The sequence below is a fragment of the Ammospiza caudacuta genome, chromosome Z (genome assembly GCF_027887145.1).
Source record: "Ammospiza caudacuta isolate bAmmCau1 chromosome Z, bAmmCau1.pri, whole genome shotgun sequence".
NCBI lineage: Eukaryota > Metazoa > Chordata > Aves > Passeriformes > Passerellidae > Ammospiza > Ammospiza caudacuta.
In genome coordinates this window covers 44,942,874-44,969,507 of record NC_080632.1, presented here as the reverse complement: position 1 = coordinate 44,969,507, position 26,634 = coordinate 44,942,874, and the positions used below count along the sequence as shown (strand labels likewise).

General features: G+C 37.2%; 1 protein-coding gene across 1 annotated transcript; it reads right to left on the bottom strand.

Annotated features, from left to right (window-relative positions):
• Positions 1-1,793: 1,793 nt before the first annotated feature.
• Positions 1,794-26,634, bottom strand: AGGF1 (angiogenic factor with G-patch and FHA domains 1). The gene is made up of 15 exons (XM_058823670.1): positions 26,436-26,634; positions 25,350-25,446; positions 24,729-24,902; positions 24,399-24,410; positions 23,903-24,078; positions 21,468-21,656; positions 11,635-11,986; positions 9,988-10,099; positions 8,718-8,769; positions 6,636-6,737; positions 6,120-6,285; positions 5,793-5,875; positions 4,661-4,788; positions 3,707-3,806; positions 1,794-2,888 (listed from the first exon to the last, which is right to left on the bottom strand). The coding sequence occupies exons 1-15, from the start codon at positions 26,613-26,615 to the stop codon at positions 2,688-2,690; spliced, it is 2,124 nt and encodes a 707-aa protein (XP_058679653.1). The 5' UTR covers positions 26,616-26,634; the 3' UTR covers positions 1,794-2,687.

Genomic DNA, 26,634 nt, shown 5'->3' with positions numbered 1-26,634 from the left:
CGGGTAGTACTCACTTCTCTGCACTGCATTAATTATACAGCAACACAGTGCCTGGACATCACACACACACACAAACAAACAAACAAAACACACGCGGGCTCAGCAGTTCTGCTCTATCAGAACAATGAACTCATATATGGGTTCACATATATGGGTTCACTTGACTTACTCTTAGGGTCACTAGTGGTCTGCTCTATCAGAATGATGAACTCTGTCTCTAATACAGCTGTTCTATCAGCTATACTTAGACATCTCTGGGTGGTTTACTCTCTAGCTCTCTTTTCTCTCACTCGGGGGCTTTTCAGTACATACCGTATCTTCTTCTGCAGCTAGCAGGTCGTTTTCTGTCCTCGCAGGTGGCAAGTTGAGACGAGCAGAGCCCCACCAGGAAAAAAATCTTAGGGCACGCCTTGGAGGTCCGTCTATCCCCCCCTGCCCCTGCTGGGGCAGAGAACTCCTGCCTGGCTCGCCAAAATGTTTTGCGGAGAAAAGAAGAAACTTCACAACTTTATAAAAGTTGTAAAGCTCAGTATGTTTATTTACGGCGCTGGACGGACGCATGCAGAGAAAATTCTCTTCAAAAGGCATGTGTGCCCCTGAAGACTTCAGGTCTCCTTTTATCTCTCTTCTAAATGCATATGTATACAGTTTCACAATAGGTTCGTACATCTGTGTGACATTTAGCGCCAGTTCTTCTTTATCAAAGGAATTCTTGGGTTGGGGGCAAATTGACTTCGTGGTCTTTTCTGTTTTTCTTTCTCTGTCTCCTTGCTGTCTTGGCATGCGAGTTTTTCTTTCAGCTTTGGCCTCACAGACTTTTCACCTCTTTTAGACACTTCACCTAATTCAGAATGGATCTCTACTCTGTCTCATACTGAAAGCAGTCAGTCTTGACTGCGTGAGACCATGCCTCTCACAGAAGGCAAATGATGTCTTACTTCAAAAGCTTCATGAAATGCAAACTTGTTGATTTACTGTTCTTAGAGCTGTTACACTTGAATAACTGGGGAGAGGGAAAGTTATGGTTCCTACTCACACCACATTAAGGTTTATAGTTTGATTTACTTTGAAGACTACAGAACTAAAAAGAAAATAAGGCAAAAACATTCTTTTAGCATACAGGAGCTTTTTCCTTCTGCTAGCAGGAAGAGGCTTTTAGATAAATGGTGATCTAAAACTTAAAAACTACAGACCAGAACTTACAGAACATTCTTTTTCACAGCTAGAAAAAGCCTCTGAAAATATGAAGTAAAAAGGAATAAATAAAATAAAAAGGAATATTTAATAAAAAGGAATGCATAATAAAGAAAAAGGAATGCAGCAGTAAAGTACATAATACAGCAATACTTGTGTATTATTGCAAAAGCAGTAATACATGTCTGTCACTAAATCAGTAGAAAACTAACTGCTTACAAAGCAAACAGCAAACTCATTTTAGTTATGCTGCTTCAGGCACTGAATACGGATAATTTTATCTTCAAGTCTGTCTGCAAAAGTAAGGTGTGCTTCATGTTGTAAACTTGGGCAAGTTTCACGATTTAAATAATAGATTGGACCTTTTGCTTTATACTGTATGTGTCTAGATTAAGACAAATGGCTGGTAACTTGTTCTGCTTTTACTCCACAGTGCTTCACAGTTGTGTGCATGATCTGGTAGGATGGTGAGACTACCACATTTTCCTTGGACAAGTATCAGAACTTCAACTTGAACAAGCTGGGATAAGTTTTACTCATTTTAGAAGAGCATTCCCATCCAACATATGGACAAGACAGTTTGAAGAAGCACACTGCTTAAATTGACAATGATTTATTGTGTTTAGGAACATCCAATAAACAAAACACCAATCTTTTAGCTTCAGTTTGGAAATCCTTCCCCATCAAAAATCAGTTATTTGTGTTGTTTTTTCTGGCATAAACCCCATTGCCAGCAATGGATGTATCAGAAAAGAAGTTAATAAATACAAACAGACAGCAGTTTTCTAAACATACCTCCTCTTTTAAAGGCATGATACAGATTTACTAAACAAATATCAAACAAGTTCTTCACAGAAGAAAATTTTGCTACAAGCTGTCTCTAAACATTGTTTCCTTCACTAATGCTGGTAGTTTATTTCATGGATTATGGTATTTTTGAACAGTAATGATGAATCATTTAAAAACAAGCCTTTTCCCCCTTTTGCTTTGCCAGATGTATGCTGAGACATGTAGCTAATACTGAACTGTGTGAATTTAAGAGTGGTGTGCCTCTTGTTGAGCATGTCATGGCAAACATGAGGAAACAGCAATATGGTACTTTTTTTACAAGGGATCTGAGGAATTTATTTTTTCATCTTGATTTTAAACCACTGTTCAAGTGTTAAAGGTATCACATTTAAGTGTAACAGATGTTTTGCGTAACTTTCTGTGAAGTGTAAAAACAATGGAAGATTCCTGTTTCTGAGGAAAATAATTTTCAAGTACTTAAATTTGAATATCCCTCTAAACTCCATTCATATCGTATTAAAAATGTGTATAAAAGCATGAAGACTACAGAAAACCAATTAACAGAGTTAATCTTGAATAAGGTTTTCCACAACTGTATTTTACATATAACCAAACTCCTGCTTTAGCAAAAGCAAAAAGAATAAAAATAAAATCTCTCCCAACTATTTATACTCAGGAATTACCTTGCTCTGGGACTAGATAGTTCAGTCTACAGTCCCTCTAACCCAAAGTGTACTCTTAGCTGTATCCCTTTGTGATTTAGCATCTTGGAAGTTTTCAGCAAACCTCTCTCTTGCTTTATCCCAGTTCTTTTTATTCTTGCTCTGAACAAGCTGAACATCTTCAATTGAGGCTGGTCTCCTCATACCTAAACCTGCATGCTTCTGATGTAACTCCAGTTGGATCTGTCAAATACGTGAAATATTGTTGTAATTGCAAGTTAGGTATTCTAAATGCTACAAATTCTGGTTTTGTAATACACATGCCACCCCCTCTCCCCAAGCACTTCTCTTTTATGTTCTAAAACACCTAGATCATACACGAACAGTACCATGAAAATGATGTGTCACATCACCACTTCTGGAACTATGATTTAGAGTCCTGAATAATGTCCCAAAATGCCAAATAACTATTATACATCTCACTGAGTGAGCAGCATATGATCCCTGTGCTGGCTAGTTTGACAACACAGGGTATGCTGTGGCTCTGAGCAGCACTACTGCCAAAAGACAACACATCTCTGGTGACAAAAATGGGGCTAACATGGTTGCCACAGAGGCCCACAACTTGCTGGCTACAGTGACTTCTGCCAGCTTTTCCTCTCTCAATGCCCATCATCTAGCTTGATTTTTGTGCTATGGCAGCCTCTGAGAAAGAATTCCACCCTAAACCAATCTTCAAATTGCATCACATAAATTATTCCAATTTTCCTCCAGACTTTGTATACAAATATGAGATTATTAATTCAATAGTTAGAAGCTGTCTGTCTTCCTTTGCTTACTTTCCTAATGAACACAGTGTAGGAAGGGACAATACTACTGAAAAATTTCAAAATACACCATTAGTCAAAGAAAAAAGAATTTGAGCTTAGTCCTACTGGAATTATTCTTTCTTGACCAGGCTTTTTATAAATTTCAAGAGAATAGTGGCATACAATTAGATACTTTTCACTACAAATACATTCCTATTATTTTTGTCTCGAGTGAAAACCAGGAAGACCTACCGGATCCTTCATGCCACCACCATCCTTTCCCAGACCTTCCCCCTTCTTCCATCCCATCTTCTCCAACATTTTATGTCCTTTGTTGCTGTGGCTGATTTCACTTTGAGGAAAGTTTAAGATAACTGATAAGCAAGAGTTAATATAAAAGAGTGTGCTTTCAAATACTGAAAAACAGAAATGTGCATACATACGGAAATCAGGAATCAGTCCTTCAAGAGCTATACAGAAGAACAAGCCTCAGGTCACTATCAGCTTTCTTAAACCTCCTGAACTACTTGTTTGCTTTAGGAGTTAAAAGATACATCACAGGCAGGAGGGTATGGATTACAATATGGAAAAAGTGGTATCGCTGCCAAATCATCCTCCTGCACCTATTTCATCATCTCACATGTCCTTTTATTAATTCTCACGCACCTACAAGTTCATGCTTCTTAAAAAAAAAACCCAACTACAGCTTACAGAGGCAATGTAACAACTGAAGGAACATCAAGTGTCATTTGAGAGGTATGTAAATACATGTCCTGTGAGTGGCTGGATATTGACAGTGAGAGAAGCTGCAGGTGAAAAATCTGCATATGCACTATTACTGGAACTGAATAGAAAAAATAAAGACTGAACCACTTGAAAAACAGACACTATTGAAGATGTCACTAATGCAGCTGGGGAGTTCTTTACATTTTTGAGTTGGTAAGGAAGTGATATAAGTGTCCTTACTGCCATCCTTAAGCCCTCACATTCCATATAGTTTTACATGGAAGGTGACAAGTTAATAAATAAAAGCACGTGAAATAGGAAGTGCGAAAAACTTAAAATTTTCTAGCTCTCCTAACACAATATATACAGGTTATTTGTAATTTAACAAACTGCATGCTAGTAACAAATTGATACTTATCATTTTTTTAAAGATTCACAAAAGAAAAACATGGGGGATACTTTCCCCCAACCCCAACTTACATATGAACAGAAGCTGAACTATCATCTCTCTGGAAGGTTCCTTCACTTCCAACGGTCTCTCTACGTTTTCCTGCTCTGTCTTTGTACTTTGGATTTTTCACTGCCTTGTTGTCTTCATATTCTGTGTTCTTTCCAAGCAGATTTAATCGCATCAAGACAAAGACAGTGGGGTTTAAATTCTGTGTTTTTGTTAACTTTCCTTTTTCCCTCCAAAACTATGGGAGATTCACCCTTTTTTAGTAATACTAAATCTTGCAACAAAATCTGCAGTCCTCACTCAGTATTTTCTTAGCTTACAAGCATACCTTGTAAACCATATTACTGCCATCATCATGTAATATGCCAAATTCAGTAATTTCTCAGAAGCTGTAAATAAAATAACAGATTCTTTTGACTCTTCTCTTGGTACGAAGAGTCAATCTCTCCATATTAAGCAGAAAATTATGTGCACATCACCACTGGCTTTTTATATAACAATTTATCCTGTTCCTCAGCAACTACTTTTTTTTCAGAACAAATGACAGAATTAAGCATGTTTACAGATTCTGTATCAGTATTATTTTGGTACCTGAAGAATTTCATAGAAATTATGGCATTTTGTTTTCTACATGAATACTTAGTACAAATGCTGGAAGCAACGGCATGTTAAAATTATCTCTACAACAGAAGTAATTTGAATACATAATATTATATTGCCTGTATGTTCATGTTTCTATTCTTCTCTGGACTTAAAAACCTGAAAAAATTCCCATTCCTTTCCATAATTTTTCAGTTGCTCATTATGTTTTCTTTCCAAATGAAAGACAGGACTGCAACTCAGTGAAAACTTAGTCTACAGACATAAAAACAAAGTATCTTGCAAAATCTTAACTTCCAAAGGATTAGGAATCTTGTACACTTTGAAAGGATCTTCAATTTTCAATGGAACTTTCCTGTCCTCTTATCATCATCTTTCTTTGTAGAGGTTTGTAAAGAATACTTATTCAGGGTACAAAAGACAAATGAGGATAAGTTTAAGGGCATTTGAAAACCTCCCTTATTCAACAAAGTCTATGGCTTAAACAGGAATCACAAAGTACTTAAAAGAACCACAAGATGACAAAAACTTAATCAACTTCTACTGTAAACTCACCTGTAAACCGTATTTTACCCGTATTTGTTTTAATGCTTTTCTTCTGACTAGCTCTCTCTCTTCTTTGCTAAGTGCTGAACAAACTAAAAGGAAGAACATAGGATTGAATTTGTAATTACTAAGGTAACAATGTTTTGAATCATAAGACAAAGGAGAGAATTTTTGTTCTGACATTATTATACATAGAGACATATACCAAGAAGAAAATATATCATTATGTACAACTATTACAAGCTAACAAGAAAACTATATGAAAACTGAACTAATTTATTTTTATAAAGTAAACAGCCATAATAAAAAAATGTATCCTGTGATAATATTACTAACCAGAAGACTCTTTTTTCTTGTCCAGGCGAAGATGTGCTCTAACTTGTCCTGGTTCACATCCATCACAAGTATCACTGCCGGGGTGAATATGAAAAGAAAGCACAGTTTCGCCAATCTTCACCTCATCTCCATGCTCCAGGATGTAGGGATCACACTTTGTTTTAGGCTACAGCAAACAAAAGTTTTAGCAGGCAAGTTTAAAACTCATGAAGGACGCAAACTCTATTTCATGCACACTACTTACAACTCAGCAGTTCAGTTTGGTCTCACAAATGTAGGCAACTGTTAATTATAGTGGGTATTTCACTCTAGCAACTGTAACCATAGTTCATTTTTCCTAGCATAACCAAACATTAAGTACTCCAAGTGGCTAAAATCAGAAGGGAACCAAGACAGACAGTAATGTATGAAAGAAGACATACAATGGCATTGTAAGTGATTTGCCATAAAACATTTAAAATGACCACAAGATTAGTTTTCTGCAATATAAAGAGCATTAAAACAGTAGATACTCACCTGGAGAATCTGATTTCCATTAACAACTGTTCCATTCTGGCTGCCTTGATCCACAAGAACATAATTTTGCAAATCGTGGTCAAAATACACTTCTGCATGAAACTGACAAATAGAAACCTAAGTTAAACGTTCTTGTTAAGTGAATACTTAACAATTTAAATGTTATTTTACAGTAAGATTTCAGAATATATGAGTGGCTCTGGTGCTCCAAGTTAATAATTTTTCACATTTTATGATTTCATTCTTATGAAATGTAAATGAATGGGCCACAACAGTATGAACTAATGTATACAGTTAGTGTAATGACTTTGTTCATAAGCTGATTCATTACTGGACAACTGTATTCTTCCAATGTGGCAAGTATGCTTTACTTAAAGAACTGCGAGATTCAGTAATATAGCCTTCTTAACTGTTCTTCTAAATAACAGGCTTTTTGTTCTTAAGGTATTTTATGGCACTGTCATTTAAAAATAAATCTCCTTCTGCTTCCATTTACTTGGTCTTTCATATCTGAAATAACTCCCTAAATACCATGCTTTTATAACTTTCACATAACTCACCTTCTCCTGCATCTTAATACTTAGGACATAATCAGTGCCAATCTTTTGCTGTTTCTTTTATCTCCTTTCTGATACTGAGACTAGTAATGTGGTGGGTTTTTTTGTTTTGTGTTTTGTTTTGGTTTTTGGTTTTTTTTGTCTTGTTGCAGTTCTGTATAGGTATTGCTTCCACAGACCAGAGAAAGTGCAACTCTTAGCCAAATTCATAAAGAGATGTACTACCTCCAAAAAAGACCACTGAACAAACTGAAGTATCAACTTCTCCAACCTACTAGAACCTCCAGTAAAAGCAGTAAGTCTAGAGAAGTGGCTGTTGAAAAGTGACAGTTTCAAAACTGACAATTTAGAGCAATTGTAGTTGCTGTTTTCAGTTAAGAATAAACAACAATTGAAGATTGGCTAGCATTTCTTACTACATGGAACACTCCCATAATGATGCAGACTGACTAGCTTATTCAATAGACATTTTATTTTCTACTTCTGCTTTACTGAATAGAACTAAAACTTCTAAAGAGGTCAAATCTGCAAGGGGTAGCATTTTTTAAAATCTCCCTTTCCACTCAAGAAAAGCAAACACCAAAGCTGACCACAGCTAAAAAGTAAGAACAGTGAGGAAAACAACTAGTACATAACTTTTTATTTCTGCAGATATGTAATTTATCTTTTCACCTTTGACTCCTTATCTAAAAAGTGAAGTAACTTCTTATATAAACTGACAGTACCTGTAAAGTACTAAAATGGTAACATTACAGAAAAATAAAAGTCTTTTGACTTCTTTATTTGCCCAGTTTCAAACACAAGCCTGAAAGTTATTAATAGCAGGGAAATATTTACTCCGGAAATTTTTCTGTATGAAATATAGCAGGTGATTAATGAGAACTATAATTTAAAATAGACACAGTAAAGTGTGTTTCATGAGATACCTGCATTTATAGATTTTTTTTAACAAACTTTTTGCTTGGATGACACAACTTTGTCAATCTACAGTTTTATTTTATTAGGAATGCTGTATTTAAGGTCTGTGTTGAAGTATTTAGCAAAACAGAGCACAGAATTTATAACAGAAATTTCCATTCAATCTACCATTGAAAGGAATTCTGTTAATTTTTCAAACTCCCTCTACATAATTTCCACAGTTGCTTGAAAGAAAATAAAAGAAACCCCTTTGCTCTGAGTGTAACTGCAAGGACTGCATTACTTGGTAAAGAAATTCTTACTATCTGGCATCAAAACTTTATATATCATTAGTACTTAACAGGGTTTGTTATCAAGTTCAATAACTACAAAATAAAGACTCAAAGCTTTTGAAAACACACTGTTGTTTGTGTTAAGTTCCCATTCAGTAAAATACCGTATGTTTTCATTTTTTCCAAATTCAAGTCTGGCTAAACCCATATCTCATTCTGAAAGTTCTTTCAAAAAATTAACACGATGTTCCAAATTTAAAGCCATAAAATCTAAATGTTCATTCATATATTTATGTCTTCTGATCTACCTTTCAGCAGACATGAACAAGAGTTACCTTACTGACTCCAACTTCAGGAATCTGAAGTGTGTGTCCAACATCTTTTTCTCTGGAAAGGCAAGTTGATATACAAATCACAACAAATTATAAGTAAATCTTTTAAGTGGCTCATGAAAGGTATATTTCAGTTGAACTGTAGTATCATATTTCTCTTCAAAGCTATTAGGAATTTTTTACAGATAGAAAACGTGTTGCTGTATGCACAATGTAAAGACTTGCTTCAGGTCCCTTCTGCAATTTGTATAAATGATACAAAGCAGATGATTATAAAAGATCAAAGAGTACCAATAAATTCTTATTTATAAACCTGATATTTCTATCTGAACTGTCATGCAATGCCTTTAACAGTCTGAACTCTGTATCCTTTAGGCTCTTTAGTGCATCTTGGTGCCTGTGTTCTATCGTGAAGCTGAACTCTTGGTCGCATTAGGCAGGTAATACATGTAAACAAAGAGTAATCTCTACAACAGGGTGAGTTTTGGTTTGTTTCCATTTTTTGTTATCAAAACAGTGCAGTAGTAGGAAGAAGGATTTGTGTATTACATTCTTATACTAAGGGATTAAGAAGTAATGCAGCTAGTAAAAGACCTCTATCCAAATTCAAAGTAGAATTGTCTGTTGATCTTCATATACATGACTCAACCTTTGAAGAGCAAATCAAAACATGTCTATCAGCATTAGACAGAAACAGCTTTTCCAGGGGAAGGTTTTCAAGTAAGCATGGAAGAAAGCTTTACATCATCATTAAATTCATCATCCATAATGAGCAAACCAGGTTTAGAACTATAAGAATGCATACAGTGTAGCACAAACAGCTTATCATCTAAAGCCAATGAACAAACCCTACTGAAATTTGAAGGTGTAAGAAGTCTAGTGATCCTGGATTTCTGAAGGGCACTGTTCCGTTTCTGAAAAAAAAAGCTTCAGTGGCCTGGGACAACTTTTGCTTACTTTCAAGGAAACAAGTTTTCAAAGAAGGGCTCGCAGCTGTACTGCCACTAGAACTCAGTCACAACATCAAGTTATCACTAACGATTCAGGTGCGCTGAGCTGCAAGTGTGTATGCTGTTACATTATCATGATGACATGTTATGTGACCTGATTTCCATTTCCTGCTGTGGACTAACCAAACTCAGAGTTCCTCACAGCTGCTGCAGGCTAGGGAGACAAGCATGAGGAGCAGAGACAAGCAATCCTAAGTGCTTTTCACAGCTTTTAAAGAGAGGTCGTTAGAGATATACATGTAAAAAATTTCGTTCAGTCTTACCTTCCAATTGTAGCAGGTTTCACAGCAGTGATAATATAAAGTGATCCAGTCTGTAGAACTGGTGATCTTATTACAATTACTCTGATACAAGGAGGCCAGATCTTTTCTTCATCTATAATTATATAGGAAAAAAAAAAAATCACCACCACCATTACTACCAACACATTTCAGTTTTAACTTTATAGTCAAGTTTTCAAAAAACTGAAAACCATTCAGCCTTTAGCTGGCTGAATAATATACAACTTTCATTAAAAGAAATATGTAACAACATCTGAGAGAAAACTTTGATGAGATTGTAGTTTCAAAGGCTGAGTGCACACCAAAGTATTACAAATATTTTCTTAATTCCAGTGGACAACTCTTTAGTTACAGCAGTAAAATATATATACATTTACAAAATTTACTAGTATACTATAAATTTATGGATCATTAATTGTTACAGATTAGAAAACAATTTTACTTTGAGAAAAGGCAGCACCTTTTTGTTCACCATATCACAGACCTACTGCATATCAAACTTTGCATCTGACAATTTCTATGTCAAATACATTTTTACTGTTTTGTTTTCTCTTAGGAGTGCTATTCATCAACATGGATAAGAAAAAATAATAGCTAGAACCTACAGATGCATATGCTTTTTTGCCTGAAGATTATATTAAGATATTATATTCTGACAGCTGCATGTACTTGGATGTACATTTATAAAACAATCTCCAATGATCTCAGCTAGGACTAGACATAGATGAGAAGAAACTACCTTAAAAGGTACTAGGGGAAGAGATTCTGTCCCCAGTTTTTATTACTTCAGCATTACTGCCAAATTGGATATTAAGAAAAGACAATTTAGTCTGAAAGCCTGATGGTAGCAAGCACATTTTGGCTAGCATTAATCACCCACAATCTGAGTAGTTAAGTAAAGTAATGAAAACATAAGAAACTGACAATAAACTATGAGCAGGGCACAGGCTACAATACAGTTTTCTATGGCTTGTATTTAATTCTTTAATTTGGAATATCCTTTGCACATACATAGTTCTGACTGGCTGCAACAAGCCTTTCACAGGTCACCTTCATTGTTTTTTTGGTATTTTAAGGACCTAGTAGAACACTTTGGTATAAAACAGTATACAGTTTTCCTGTCTATATCCATTTCTCACAATTTGCCACTGGAATATACACAAAATAGGATTTCAACTAGTACTGACTACTCCACACTGCTTTTCACCACAGTAGACTGATCTTGCATTCAGTTGCACATGATGGTTTACAAACAGTATAAAAAATACTGTATATTAATTTAAGAGAGTCAATACATAGAATTACTGTGAATTACTGGTCTAGAACCCCTATTTTAGCACGGTTTAGAGTTTATTTTCTCCTTTCACTTTCCCAATCAAACAAAATTTTTGGGATCCCTGAGGTTTCTACAGAAGCACAGATGTTACATCAGTAACAGCTTTCATAGAAACTACTACTTTTTTTTGTACAAGTGAAGAGAGGGAAAGAAATGCTGGTAACATATAGCACATTTTCAAAGCACCTCAAGTCACATGCTTTTAGATATTTTTTTAAATTATACAAACTGGTTTTTTTTAACAGGCTTCTGGAAAAATACAGTAATACCATATATAATCCACAATAATTCACCTTCATTTTCTGAGTATTCTGAATCACCAGTTTCTTCACTTGTTAATTCCTCCTCACTGTAGGTTTCACAGTCAGAATCTGTAATTTCACCTTCTTCTGGTTCACTCTCTGTGTCTACTGTTCTACTGTCATCTGTACATGCTGCAGCATCTGGCGTACTTTTGTGCGAATGTGAATTTATACCATCTGTAGAAATGGATTCTTTGGCTGTTAGACTGTTTAGTGGTTTTGTGTCCATTTTAGTCTTCTTTCTTATATTTGGAGACTCATCTTCTTCCGTAGAACTTACTTGCTCGGCGGTGGAAAAGCAATTCAGACTGTTAGATGATTTCTGCTCTTCTGTGTCCAAATCCTGGAGGGGAGTTATACAATGTTACAGTCTTTACAGATTGCATTTTTTTACAGAATAGCCTGGAAGTAAATTCTTCACTTAGGAAGAATTATTTTTAGAACTATTAAGAAATAGTTTATTTCACATATGCAGTCAGGAGAACTTTTACATTTCAGTGAAAATATTTTCACATCCTGTTAGATGTGACTGAGACCATCTTCTATTTGGGAAAGTGTGACTGCCCTCCTCTTCTAAACTTCACTTACTCCTCTTCTAAACGTTACTCTTTTCTCACACTTCAAAAGTGTTTAGAAACTTCAGAATCTTGTTCTCATTTTCAAACTTGTACAACATCACTCTGAATATTTTCCTATTTTGCTTTTATGACACTTCTGTCCCTCTCTTATTCAATTCTTGCAACGTGCTTAGAAGGTCTTTAACTGATCTTCATTGTATCCTCCTGCTGTTTTTGTCTTCTTTTTTATTACCAGAGTCCAGCATATCTGGAATGCTCACTCATGCTTTAACTATAGACCAGTACAAGCTTAACTTACGCTATGCGAAATAGTTATACTAAAAATCCTTTTTCTACTGCCAAAAGTTTCTCAATTTCTCTACTGAATATCAGACAGATTGGATCATTACAGGTTCTTCCACTTCCACTTATTTCATCATCAGGAAAAAAAAATCCCAACAACATTTTTTAATGGAGAAACCTCAAGTTTCATATTAATTTTGCCAGAGTACCTTAAAAACATAATTCTCAATCTAGCAGCTTGACAACTATGTTAAAAAAAATAAAAGGAAAAAAAATAAACAATAGAGAAAGAAGAACAGAAGTATCTTTAAAAGACAAATAAAACCTTAGATTAAATTATGTGCCACTTTGAGTTCAAAGTGAAGGCATTCAATTGCCTTGAATTGTATCAAATATTGCAATACAACAGGTAAAAAAATACATCCTTGATGACCTTCCATGTGTTTCCATCTCAAGATAAGTGAAATAATGTGAATATTAATATAATGGAAATTAAAGCACTTTCAGAATTGTTAAAATGCATCAGTGCTACAGACTATTGCAAACACAGGAATTCCTCTCAGCTGTTGGTTAGGAGAGTGTACATTTGAAACACCTTCAGTAAGACAGCAGGTTCTTAGGTAAAACCAATGCTTTTATGCTTTAACTGAAAGACTATTGGTTTGTTCAGGGTTTCTCATTTCTCTATAATGCACTAGCCCTCCTCCCTAAACTCCCTAAGTTCTTGAATAGAAAGGAACAAGATAGGAAGGTCACTGTGTAATGTTGTTTATTTTAAACAAAAAAGTAGTAGTCTTGCCATAAATAAGCCTACACAGTTTAGACATGTCAAACACATTAATTCCATTAGAAATATTTTTGGAAAATCTGATTTTTCATTTTGAGTTATATTTTTCAGTGTGTTTGTCTATATTTACGTTTGGTATGGGTCTTATATTGATACCAAACATAACAAGGTGTTCTGCACCCTAAAACATATTACTTCTATTACAGAGTAATCTAACAAAGTAGTTCAGGGTACGAACCTAATCTGAAAACAAAGAAGCTACACCATCTGCTCAAATCACAAGCAAGGTGAAACAAGACATGACTGTGATGCACTGATGCCCAAGTACAAGGCTCTAACCACTCAACTCCACAGTGAACCCTGTGACATTCTGTGATTTTTGGCATAATTTCAGATATTTTAAACTAGAAAGTAAAAAGGTGCTGTTTTAAAGCCTGGCTACTAAAGAGAAGACTCTTGGTTCTGTGCTCAAACCAGGAATTTTTAAAAACAGTCTTATAAACAGACCAAGGATTCCACACATACATTCATTCTATGATTTTGCCAATATAACCTTCAAGCCTCTTCTCAGCAGCTTCTCTATTTTTTCATAATTGCTGCATTCAACTGTTAAGAAGCAAATAAACTAAATAGTTAAGTACTGATAAAAATGCAGTCTTTACATTTGAAAACCTTGTATGAAATAAAGAATTTTAAAATTGAATATGGATTTTGAGCACTTCATCATTTCATGGATCTGTGTTAAAATGCACATCTGGGCAAAGTGTATAAACATTAAGCATACAGATACTGAATGAACCTTATAGCATTTGACACAATCTTGTGTTGCAGAAATCCTTTTCCATTGTGTGTGACTATGTACTGGTTTTGGCTGGGGTAAAGCTAATTTTATTCACCATGCCTAGTGCAGGGCTGTGCTTTGGATTTGTGTTGAAAATGTGGCTGATAATGCAGAGATTTGTTTCTAGTTTATTGCTAAGCAGCGCTTATACAAACCAAGGCCTCTTCTTGCACCACTCCACCAGCAAGGAGGCTGGGAGTGCACAAGGAGATGGAAGCGAGACACAAGCTATATAGCTGATGCCAGCTGTCCACAGGGTATCCCATACCACATGGCATCATGCTTACCAATAAATGCTGGGGGAGGGACAAGGAAGCAGGAAGGATGTTGAGACTTTGGCCTTTGTTACTATTACCTGTGCTGGAGCCCTGCATTCCTGGGGATACCTGCCCAGGCAGGGAAGCAGTGAATTAATTTCTTGCTTTTTCTTTTGTTTGCACATGTGGCTATATCTCAATCCACAGGTTTTCTTACTCCTGTCCTTCCAATGCTCTTCCCAATCCTGCTGCTGGTGGAGTGAGTGGGCAGCTGTCTGGGGCTCAGCTGCTGACTGGAGTAACCATGGCTGACTACCCGTACTAACATAGAACATGTGTAGCATGTAATAAAGTCTAACTAGGCAAACAGCACCTTGCCTCTTTAGAGTCATCACTTAAAAACCAGGAACTGGCAGTAAGCACAAAATTTGGTAAATACTAGTGTAGTATTTCAGGGTACTAGTGTACCCTGAAAAATGCAGTAAATTCTAGCAATGTACTTAATTTCTCAATGACTACCTAACTCTTCATCCCAAACTCATGCCACAAGACACAAAGTATGCAAGCAGATGGTGATTATAAGCATTTTTTACACCATGATATTTTCTCATACACATACATTTTCTCATTGTCACCTTGCCCAATACATCTAGACTGACAAGAACAGTCATGAGTTAGACATGGATAGACTCAATGTGATCCAGGCTTGAAAAACTTTATATCTTCTGGGTATTATCACATGATCTCTGGGATTTTTCTTACTAAACTGAAGCTGAGAGGTGCGATCAATCTGACAGATAATGAACTATTTTTTAACTACAGAGTTGAATTGGTTCATATTTCTGCATCCCTGACAAAGTCAGCCAAAAGTACTTTGAAATCAGGACATTATGTATCCCATGAGGACTGATCTTATAAGAATAACAAATCATGCTTCTGTGACTGTGTGGTGGTTTTACTAGGAAGAAGTGGGAATTCTGAGATGTTGTAGTCAAACTAATGGGTGCTCAGATTTTGATACTGGCACTTGGTGTGGCCAGTGGGGTTTGGCCACACCTCTGAGAACACACAGGAGTTGAAAACCAGAGCTTCGGCTTTGGGAGGCTCTCTTGGGACTTCGAGGGAAAGAGGTCGGATCGCCCTCCCTCGTCCAGCTGCTGCTGCTGGGCGGGGGAGGGGCAGCCATGTGGTAGGCCTGGGCCTGGACAGAGATGGGAGTGAGGAGGCCCTTGAGGATGGAAGGGTGGAGGAGCCTCAAGAAGCATCGAGCAGCTACTCCCCTCCCACCCAGCTCTCTCAGGAGAGAGAGAGAGGGAGAGCCGGCAAGGACGGAATGTGATAGCAGCTAGCTAAGGAAGAGAAGGGGGGGAAGTGCAGCGAGAAGGTGCTTGGCTGGAGCAGCAGCAAGTGTGGGAGTGTTGGAGCTCTGGGACAGGCAGAGACTGAAATTTTTAACCCTTTTCTTTCATGATTGAGACCTCGCAAAAATGCTGATCTTCTTCAGAGCTGAATAAGGAGAGAGATAAGAGATGAGATAACAAAGACTTGGTTCAAGAGAAGTGGAGAAGACTGGTTGAGTGGGGAGAGAGATGATTGGAGTGGCCTTTTAGCTAGATTTTTGTTAGCTATAGACTGAACCAGTTTTATTCCTGTGACACAGAGACTGCATTTAGGGGGAGGCAGTGCCTCAGAACCGGGAGGGTTCATTGTGGGGACCCCTCGGCCCCAGGGGGTGGGAAAAAATGGGGGGGACAGACTGTGCCTTTTTTGGAGTGAGACAAGGCATCCTTAAAAGACAACCCTAAAAGCAGCTCTGGTCCATGCACAGTGGCGAGAGCCCTGGGCATGGAAGGAAGATGTCACAAAATGGCAAAAGGACTTTCTGGGCGGTGCTGAGTGACATGGAAGCACACGAGGTTTCTACGTGTTTCCAGGGGAAGCCTGTGGTGCAAGAAGGACTCCTCTCCTCTTCACAGACTGAAGTTTGAGTATTCTAAAGGGCAGTGCCAGACTAAGCAGTTAGTGATTTGAAGGAATGTATCAGATTGAAAAATTTTAGTGGTGGAGAGGAAGAAAGTGCTTTTTGTAAAGTTTTCAATTTTTTCCCTTATAGTTTTTTTCCTTCTTTTCTTGTAGTTTAGGTAATAAAGTTTTCTTTATTTCTAAGCTAGAGCCTGCTTTGCTTATTCCTAGTCACATCTCACAGCAGACACCAGGGAGAGGGTATTCTCATGGGGGCATTGGCTCTGTGCCAAGCCCAAACCATGACAGACTGGAACTGATTGTTTTACTTTATAGCGAATATGCCACAAACTTTATAGAGAATATGCACAAACTTTTACAATGACCTGTTGAAACGCAGACTGTCCTACTCAGAAAATATATATTATCATTGTCATTTAACTGTTTTTAATGAAAATTTCAAAGTATTTTAAGCATTTAACTATACTTTTTGCTTTACTGTTACAGAGCAAGACATTTTGTCTTTCAAAACTTCAGTTTTTCTGTACTATGGCTGACCACCACGCATGTTCATGCAATTCTTCAGCATCCTCATACATGGGAACTTATTATTGTGAGCATAATTGGCTCAATTCTAAGAACTGCACTGTTTAAATTATTTTTTCTCTGAATTTATTTTATACAAAGCAGAGAAATATAGACAGATACAACTTTTCTCAAACATGTAGCCTGTGTTTTGGTCTGCTAGAAGTTCATTAGGTTATTTAGCAGATTCATTTGTTCTCAGCACTCTTCTACAGGACTGAATAGTACACCTTTAGCATTGACACCCTCAATATGAAATTAATCTGAAATACAGTATTTTACTAAAGAAATAGTTTCAAACACTTCAAAACAGCTCTTCCACTCAAATGACTAAGGTTTCATGTGCTAAAATCATTCCACAGGTACTTTAGTTACTCTTATCCACCCTACATAATACTCAATTTTCCAGTGCAAAAAATCTAATTAAATGCCAGAAAAAAACCCTCTTCCTACATATAGCATATAGGAGCCATTTTATACACTGGTGGTGGACAGCTCTGAATTAAATAACTGTACCTAAAGAATGAGTAGTTTCTTTAGTCCAGTCTATTTATGTTATACAGCGATGCTAAATACTTCTCTTCCCAAATATTCTAGAATGCCATCAAAGTTTTCTTCAGATGTTACTTACAAAGTATTTAAAATCTATTTGAAAGCTACTTTGCAGGTGAATGAATTTTGACTAAATAGCTTTAAAAGATTTATTAACTCCTTTAGGAAAAAAATATATCCAAACATCAATTACTAGATATTCTTTTTTCTTCAACAAAAATATCAAGGTTAAAGGTAAACATCCATGGACTAATGTGTGTTTTGTCGTCTCAACTCTACCTTTACCAGAAGCTGCCAATCCAAAAGAAGAAATCTTCAGATTAGCCATGGTTTCTGTCAACTGACGTACCTAAAGATGGGATGAATATCAGCAAAAAGTAAACTACATGTGATAAAAAAAGTAAAAAGTCACTGCTTCCAGAGTTGTATGGGAAACACTGCTAAAACCACCTTGCCTTTCCTACAGATGTAGCTATGATGAATCTATAATGGAAAAGAACATGGTAGAAGTTAATTTTGAGTACCACACTGAAATAAAATTTAGTAGGTGGTAGCTTGAAAATGAAAAAAAAAAATAAAATTAAATAAACAATTTATGGAAAAAATGGCATGTGTCAGAACTTCCTTCTAAATTTTGCTATGTATTTCTAACAGCCCCAATGCAGCAAGTAGAACTGCAGGATCACTACTGCACACAGTCTATTCTCCAAACTATATGGAAGCCCTGGATCTTGATACTGGGCCAGGGATCCTATTATCACTTATGTCACCTTTTAAAAAATTTTTGAACTTTTCCAAATTTACTTATTTAAAGGTTTTTCTTGTACAGAAGAAAATACCATGTTTCTTGTCCCACCTTTTTTCTGACCTACCCCTTCAAAAAGATACTAGAACTTAACTGCACGTCTAAAAGTTTCAAGGTATTCTACCAATGCTTTTATATGAACTGCACAGAGGCTAGCACTTCATCCTGGCAAAAAAATCCTGATCGCCAGTTAAAAACAAGCAAGTAGAGACAGCATACTTTGTTTCACAAGTCAAAAGAAAACTATTTGTAATACTGTTTCAGTTTGTGACTGAAAAGCAAGGATGTCTTTAAGGAAAGTTCTTGTATGAATTAGGAACATTTCCTAATACAATTTTTAAGTAATTAGAAATATCTATAAATATTTGTTTACATTTATTCCTTTAACTGAAAAAGAGAAAAAAAATGGATATGATTCTGTAAGTACTGCTGTCTTCCCCTGCTTTACATGGATATTTTTATCAACCACCTCAGCTTCACCCAAGAATTATAAAGTTCATGGGCTGAATGACATGTTACAGAAGGACACCTTGTTTTCTTAACACTAGTGGTCCACAGCCCAGGCATTAAACTAAACCCTTCTCCTACCTGTAGAAAGGCAAGTAAAACCTACTTTGGTCAAAGAAATGAAGCAATGTTGGGACCATTTTTCAGGCTAGCAGCACAATTTAATAATGAATTGGGAAAAGAAGTAATGATGCACTAGTCTTCAAAAGCATTGTTATAACCTGAATAATTTAAACAGCATTCAGGGAAAGAAAAGGGAGAAGGTTGGGCAGTATGTTTGGACAAAAGCATTTCAATATACAATGCTTCAACTACAAAGTCCTGTTTAAAACCAGATGTTTTTAGTTTTATTCTACCATGAACTAATTAGTGCCTTTGCCAATACAAGACTAAACTGGACAACAATAATATTGCCAAAAAATACCATGCATCTATGCATTTGACCGTGCAGCCTATAAATTAAATTTCCAATTTTATAACAGAAAATTACTTTTATTCTAGAAAATCTTAATCTTTTATATTAATGTAACATGGAATTATTAAGTGATTAATAACCACAGTACAAGAATGAAATGTTTTAACACAAATGTAAGCTGTATCTGTAAGTTTTTCTTCTACATCCAGCAGTGCATTTATGAAGAAGTGCACTAATAAAAAGGCATTCTTTTATTTTTGAAGTTTAAAATTGAGAGTGTCCTATGTTTCACTTTGTATTCTCCCTGTTTTTGTTTAAAAAATTAAAAAGACCACAATTACTTCTTTGACATAGACCTTCACTCACTGAACACAGAAGAAAAGATCTGTGCACTACAGTATACTTTAAATGTTTTCCCTGTTACCTTTTTGGTGAAACAAATTAATTCACAAATAAAGCAAAGTACTCAGTTCGCCATGAATAAAACAGACTAGAAAAAAATGGATGTTTACCTCCTACCTTGTGACTGTGGAAGTCTCACAGAAAAGATCTGCTAACAAGACTATCTAAACAAAAATATTGGTATAAAGTAAGCTTAAGACAAACCTCTATTTCTAATATAATCAGATTACAGAAGCAGACTATGATGGGAGTCTAAAAAGTAGTCAACATTATTTGATAGGTCAGAGCTATACATGGCTTAAAATTTTTATAAACACTCTTGTTGGTTTAGGTAACAGTTCATCACAGAACTAAATTTAAGGGACCTATTGATCAGTTTATGATAAAGATTTATTCCTATGAGCTTTTTGTGATTCTTTCCTGACACTCAATGGATAAAGTTCTGTATTGACCAATGCCTTTTGAGAGTGGCAGAATGCTAATTCAGCATTTGCACAGAGCAGGCCCTGAACCTGGGTGCTGGTAAAACTGCACTTTCACTGCAATAGCCCTGTTCTCTTCAGTCTAAAGAATCATTATGCTTAGTGTTTGTAAGTACCCAGATCAAGCTTTCCAAATGGAAAGGTTCACTTGAGGTTTCCTCAAGGAGCAGAAATTCCTGCATTAGCCACAATTTGTTTATAAAATGTGTAATCAGTCAACAATCACTATCCATTTAACCTAATTACACTTTTTCTTAATGTAAATAGTTTCTATTTTCAAGTCTTTCAGATAACCTCACTCTTGATTAAAATTTTTAATCAAGATGTGCACTGATGTTATATGACTATTACGTATGGGTATCTGGACAGTAATGTAATTATTTCACATTTTAACCAATCTGCATGTCTGAGGCCTATATAATGAAGCTATGTAATGGTTAAAGCAATAGCTTTGAAGAATGCAAACCAAAGAGAATTCAAACTAGAGAAATCAACATATTCAATTTTATCTTAAAGTAATAAAACAAATTGAAAGAATATAATTTAACATCAGTAAGAGTGTTCATAACAGAAATGCTCCCTGAGATTTAATAGCTGTGTTAGTACTTGGTGTTTAGGAGTCAGTAATGTTTCTCAAGAAATGGTATGCTTTCTTAGCACTCAGAAAAATTGTGTAATTTAAAATACATATTAATTACAATGGGCATTTATTAAGATGTACAGCTTATCCACACACTAATGACAATGAAAATATCAAGTAAGTGAGCAAGTATCAATAGGAGAACATACTATGCAAAGAAACAACCACCAAATCCCAAATGATAGCAGAGATACAGTAAAATGGCAATGGACTACGCTCTGGAAGGCAGTCACAGAGAAAGGATTGTGTATGAGTGTATTTTCAAAATTTACATTTTTTTGGTTCATAATATGAATCTGAAAAAACCCAACCAAACATAAAAACCAACACCAAATCGTAAGACAGAATCCCAAACCCAAGACATCGCCACTGAATTTCTGATGTAAATCCAGCCCACAAAACACTGAATTCATTCTAGTGTGCCTGCTATTTAAAAAACTTCACTGACACTCAATTTTATACTCCTTTACAGTTGGGTAGTATTTCAAAAAACTTGAAAAAGTGAGGGGATCAAAGTTAAAAGTTTAATTCTTAATCACTCAATGGGAAAGTTATTTGAACACTAACTACAAGTTAGCAACCTGCTGTATATAGTTTTAATATGTTTAAATAGTTTAAAAAGTAGGGTATACATTTTCTGCATAAAACCAAGCCCCAAAGCCTGTAAATTGCATCACAGACAAAAACCCAAGAGATTTTGCATTTTCTGTCTATCAGTTCTGAGGGTACCTTATACTCATCTGCAGCAATCCACTCTGGTTCTTTTCTCTTCTTTTTCCCCTTTTTATCTTTGGTGTGCTTAGTACCAGAGGCCTGGTAAGACTGCAGATCCACTCGTGAATGAAACTGGTATCGGCCACTTTCCACATCACAATAGTAATAAATTCCAGTTGCTGGGTCATAATACAGTTGGTTTTCCTTTATAAGAAATGAAGAACAATGTTATCACATCAATAAAAATACTGTTCAAAGAAGCATCTGATTAATAAAGAACTACATTTTAATTTTGATAAAATGAAAGAACTGTGGTGGCTTGATCCTGGATGGCTACCACATGCCCATCCAACCACTCTGTCGACTCTCTTCCTCAACAAGACTGGTAAAGAAAATAAGATGGAAAGCTCATAGGTCAAGAGATGAAAGTCACTATCATGGGCAAGCCAGATTTGACTTGGAAATAGCTAAAATACAGCTGGGTGAGAAGGATTAAACTCAAAACATCTCTTCCACTTTTTTTTCACAAGCTCAATGGTACTACTTCATTCCCAGTTCCTCTCCCTGTCTTCCCCCACCCGAGTGGTACAGGGAAATGAGGAGTAGAGGGGCTGAGATCAGTTAATGAGAAGTCCCTCTCTGCTGCTGCTTCTCCCCTGCCCAGCATGGGATCTTCAAGAACTGCTCAAGCATGGGTCCTCCACAGGCCACACCTCCTACCAGCAAAGCTCCTTCCAGGGAGATGTGTTCTGAGCTCTGGCATGGGCTCTCCAGTCCCCTAAGTGATGCCTTGGGATTTCAGCTTTTATATTTTTCATGTATTTGTAATCCTGCAGTTTATTATTGTTTAACTCCAAACTCCTTATAGAGTGTTAGCTGCTGCTTTCCCATTTTGGCCAGACAAAACAATTCCCCTCCCGGTCTGGGAATCAAGAAATGTAAACAAAAGCGAGCTGTGGGTTGGAAACAAACTAGGGGTAAATGACTTCATTACCTGAACTGTAAATAGAAGATTACCTCCCAAAATGCAAATGGACCAAACCCATAAATATAAAAACTCGTGACCTGTTGTCCATTTTTTGGGTGTAGCCTCTAGGGGGGTTTTGGCTGCCCTAAATGTACCTAAAGGCCCTTCAATAAATTTAACTGCTTATTCCCTTGATTTTGTCTGGTCTCTGTGTTTAGGTAGCCAAAGAAGGCATCATAAGGAGCAGCGTCTGTGTGGGATCCTCCATGGACTATAGTATGAGTAGTTTCTGCATGGTCTGCTGTGGTGCTGGGAGAACCTCCTCCTGCTCCTTCTTCTTTGCCCCTGGTGTTCACAGGGTTATTTTTCTCACTCACCCCCCGCCACAGACTCCACTGTGCACAGTTATGCCCCTTCTTACACTGGTTTCAGAGAGGCACCACCAGCTTCTCTGATGGCTGTGCCCTGCAGTGGGACCAGCCATGTCCAGGCAGCCCCTGGCCTTCTCTCAGAGAGGCTACCTCCGCACCCTGGCCCCATCATCAGAACTTTGCCAGCAAACCCAATGCAGGAACACTTCCTGTAATTCAGAACTCTAAAATACCAAGGAAAGATATTCTTTTGGATAATTCTAATTTGGATATTTGGATAATAAGTACCATAAACTGCAATCTATAGCCCCAAACATTTATGTACAACTATATCCACAAACGGTGTCAAAACCAATGGTATCCTTTGAGACCTTAAAAACTAAGTCCAGAAGCATCCTGAACAGAGTTGCATACCTCATTCATTTTCTACAGTCGAGCTGAATATAACACTGCAACCAAACTCTCTGTTCTCAGTGCAGTACAGTGTATACATATCTATCCAGAGATCTGTATACATATACAAACACACCTCAGAGGACAAAAAGAAAACCTTTGCAAAAACTATATAAAAACAAACATCAAAAAGTAACCATTAAGAATTTCTAACCCATCATCTAATCTTCTAACACTTCTAAAAGAAGTGTGTTATTTCCCTGTAGAATCAAACTAGTTGGTAACAGTACTCAAGTAAAAGCACAAACATTTTGTGTATTTCCTCCCAAGACTCTTTTCACTGTGGAGAAGCAACTGACTTCAGAAATAGGGTTTTTTTTCTAAACAAGACATCTTTAAACTCAAGCTTTTAGGTTTGAAAGAGTTACAGATCAGCTTTATAGTATATAATCTGTACAACTCCAAGTAACTTGGAGACCTATGAGACATCAAAAAACAGAATTAAAATCTAAACTTGTATCCTATCCTCGCCTGCTATCTTTAATTTGACTGAAATAATTAATAAACTAATTAACAAATTTTTAACTATTCATTTTCAGTAACCTGTTTTTCAAAACATAAGATCAGCTTGGATCTAAGTTCTTCACTCATATCAACTTTTACTAACAAAATTTTTGTGATAGACAAAAAATTCCAAGAATTTAGGACATTATCCTTACTGAATTGTAGTAGAATCCAGTGCTATGGTCATAATACAATCCTGTATTTTCATCATATATAAATCCAGTTTGTGAAACAGCAGCCTCTGCAGCAGCTCTCAAGCTCTCTGCCAAAGAACCTTCTGGTACTGAAGTTTCTTCTGTCTCCTGATAACAGAAAGCAAGAAAGGTAAGTGCTCTGTGAACCTGGACTGTTTCAGTAGACAAAAATCTGGCTGTGGTTTACTGGAAAACTCCTACTTATTTCAACAGGACCAAAACTTCAGCCTGTGTCTTTCATTTTTCTCCAGCTTTACTCAAAAGTGACTCACACCAAATATACACACAAGAAACATCTTGTTTCTTGTCTTAGAGCATCTCTAAGACAGACTTCTGCCCTCTGTTCCATTTCAGATGCTAGAGGCACAAACTCAGTAAACTGAGTGACCTGAGAGAAGGCTGAAGATCAGGGAAGAAAACCAACCCACCACAAAATAAGCAAAGAAACCCCACCAACAATGTTCTTCTCCTTATATCTTGCTTCCTTATGTCAATGGAAGAAAAAATAAAAAGCACTATTTAAGAAAATCAGCATGGACATATTGGACATACTATGCTGAAAAAAAATCTTGCTTCCAGGCTATGCAAGACATATATGCCTTTTTACAAGATCTCTCAAACTCCAAGACACAAATCTAAGAGGGTGCTCCACTTGGAACATACTACAAAAAGAACTAGTTCTGAAGTACAAGGGTATTATCAGCACGAGACCATCACAAAAAAATCATTTTGTATAAAGCTCTCAGGACCGCAAGCACATCTTTTAGATGGAATATTAACAGAATACTGATTTCAAAAGCTCTGGTGCTATCCTTCCTCAGTGGAATATTAACACCTGCCTCTGATTCCTCTGCGGAGTTATGCTCAGTGCCTTCACTCTCATGACTGTGCTGCACTGGTAGCTCAGATGCACAATCTTGAGTATCAGTGTGATTGTAATAATTTTCATAGTAGTAATAATCTGCCAGGGAAGAGAAAGAAAAGTTGAAGTTGCATAAATTAGCAAGGCAGTATTTTACTAATGCAGTTTAAGGATGCTAAATCTTAAACTGGAAATTTATACAGTTAAGTAGTCTAATGAAAATCAAATATTAGGTAGTGCCTCTACTCTGAATTTATTCCAATCCTACCTCTTGTTTTCATATACTTCAAAACTTAGTAAAGTGTGTATGTTTGCAACATGAGATTACTATGTAACCAATTACAATAGCATGGATTCTGCTAGTCCACACTACATTTTATCCTGAATTAATGCCTTGAATGAATACCAAAAGGTCTGAAAGATAAGGTCAGGTTAAGGAATTTAATTCAGCAAAGGATCTAGACCTGAAATGTATTCTATATTACAACATTTTCAAACTAAGATACTGTTCTATATCCCTATTTAAACAGTCACCACCCTCTGTACCTGCTTGTGACCATGCAGCACAGTCCTCTGTCTGTACTTCTACACTAGACGTATCTTTCTCCTTTCTATTATGGATTTCTTTAGTGAGTTCTTCTACCTGAAAGAAAAACTGCATGTTAAAAACAAAATACTGCCATCAATTTTAGTGGTCTGCGATCTCAGAAAAGAGAATCAGCCTATTTTGCATTCCGTAATTCAAACAAAACATAATGGCATCACAGGTGTGATGTGATTTCAAGTGATTTTGGTTGTCAGGAGACAATTTTGTACTTGAATGGCTGGCATGAAGAAACACAATTTCTGCTGACAAAGGAGCACAGAAACTTAACCGAGATTATTCCCAAATGCCCACCCCATAAACTTGGATTTCAAGCAACGATCACTGTCCTGTAGTGATGACTGTGGCATTTACAAAGCACAGAATGCTCTGAGTAGAAGGAACCCACGAGGACCATCAAGTCCAACTCTCGGCCCTGCACAGGACACCCCAAGAGTCACACCATTTGCCTGAGAGCATTGTCCAAATGCTCCTTGAGCTCTGGCAGGCTTAGTGCTGTGACTGCTTCTCTGCTGGACCTCTTCCATTGCCCAAGCATCCCCTGTGTGAAGAACCTTTTTCTTATATCCAATCTAAAATGCCCCTGACACAACTTGAGGCCGTTCCCTCGGGTTCTGCCAGACAGGATATCACTGCCTGCCTCCCCTCACAAAGAAGCTGTACACCGCAATGAGGGCTCCCCTAAACTTCCCTCTTTTGCCATAAGCATTCACAGAGACGTCTTGCCACTCTTCCTTTACCTCACACTTAGTTCAATAAACTTCTTTCCCTCTGACACATGTAATTTTTCCTTCTGACTGCAAATCTAACCCTGCGGTAGAGAAGGTGTTACCGTTCTCACCACCAAGCTCTGACTCGAGACCTCAAACCTGCTCTGGCCCCGAGCAGGCCAGGAGAGCCCGGCGAGCTGCGGGACCGTGTGGAACGGGCACATCGGGAGGAGGGACAAGCGGAGCGCGGGCCGAGCGGCTCCCGGCCGGGGGGGCGGAAGGGTCGGAGGCCGCGGTGTCCAGAGCAAGGGGCCCTACCTGCCTCCTGAGCGCCTCGCCGCTCTCCCGCTCCCGCCGGTACAGACGTTGGGCGCGCCGCAGCCGCCGCCGTGCCCGCTCCAGCTGCTCACGGCACGCGCCCAGTTCCGCCTGCAACGCCGCCGCCGCCTCCTGCTCGCCCGGGTCCGCTCGGCTCTCGGCGCCCGGCGGGGAGGCCATGGCCGCCCGCCCTCCCCTG

Bases quoted from the DNA above. Each gene is read 5' to 3' on its own strand.
- AGGF1 (XM_058823670.1), bottom strand. From the start codon at position 26,615: ATGGCCTCCCCGCCGGGCGCCGAGAGCCGAGCGGACCCGGGCGAGCAG. The intron at 25,447-26,435 runs GTAGGGCCCCTT...TTTTTCTTTCAG, and splicing joins GCGAGGCGCTCAGGAGGCAG to GTAGAAGAACTCACTAAAGA. The intron at 4,789-5,792 runs GTGAGTTTACAG...CTGCTTGGAAAG, and splicing joins GGGTAAAATACGGTTTACAG to AACACAGAATATGAAGACAA.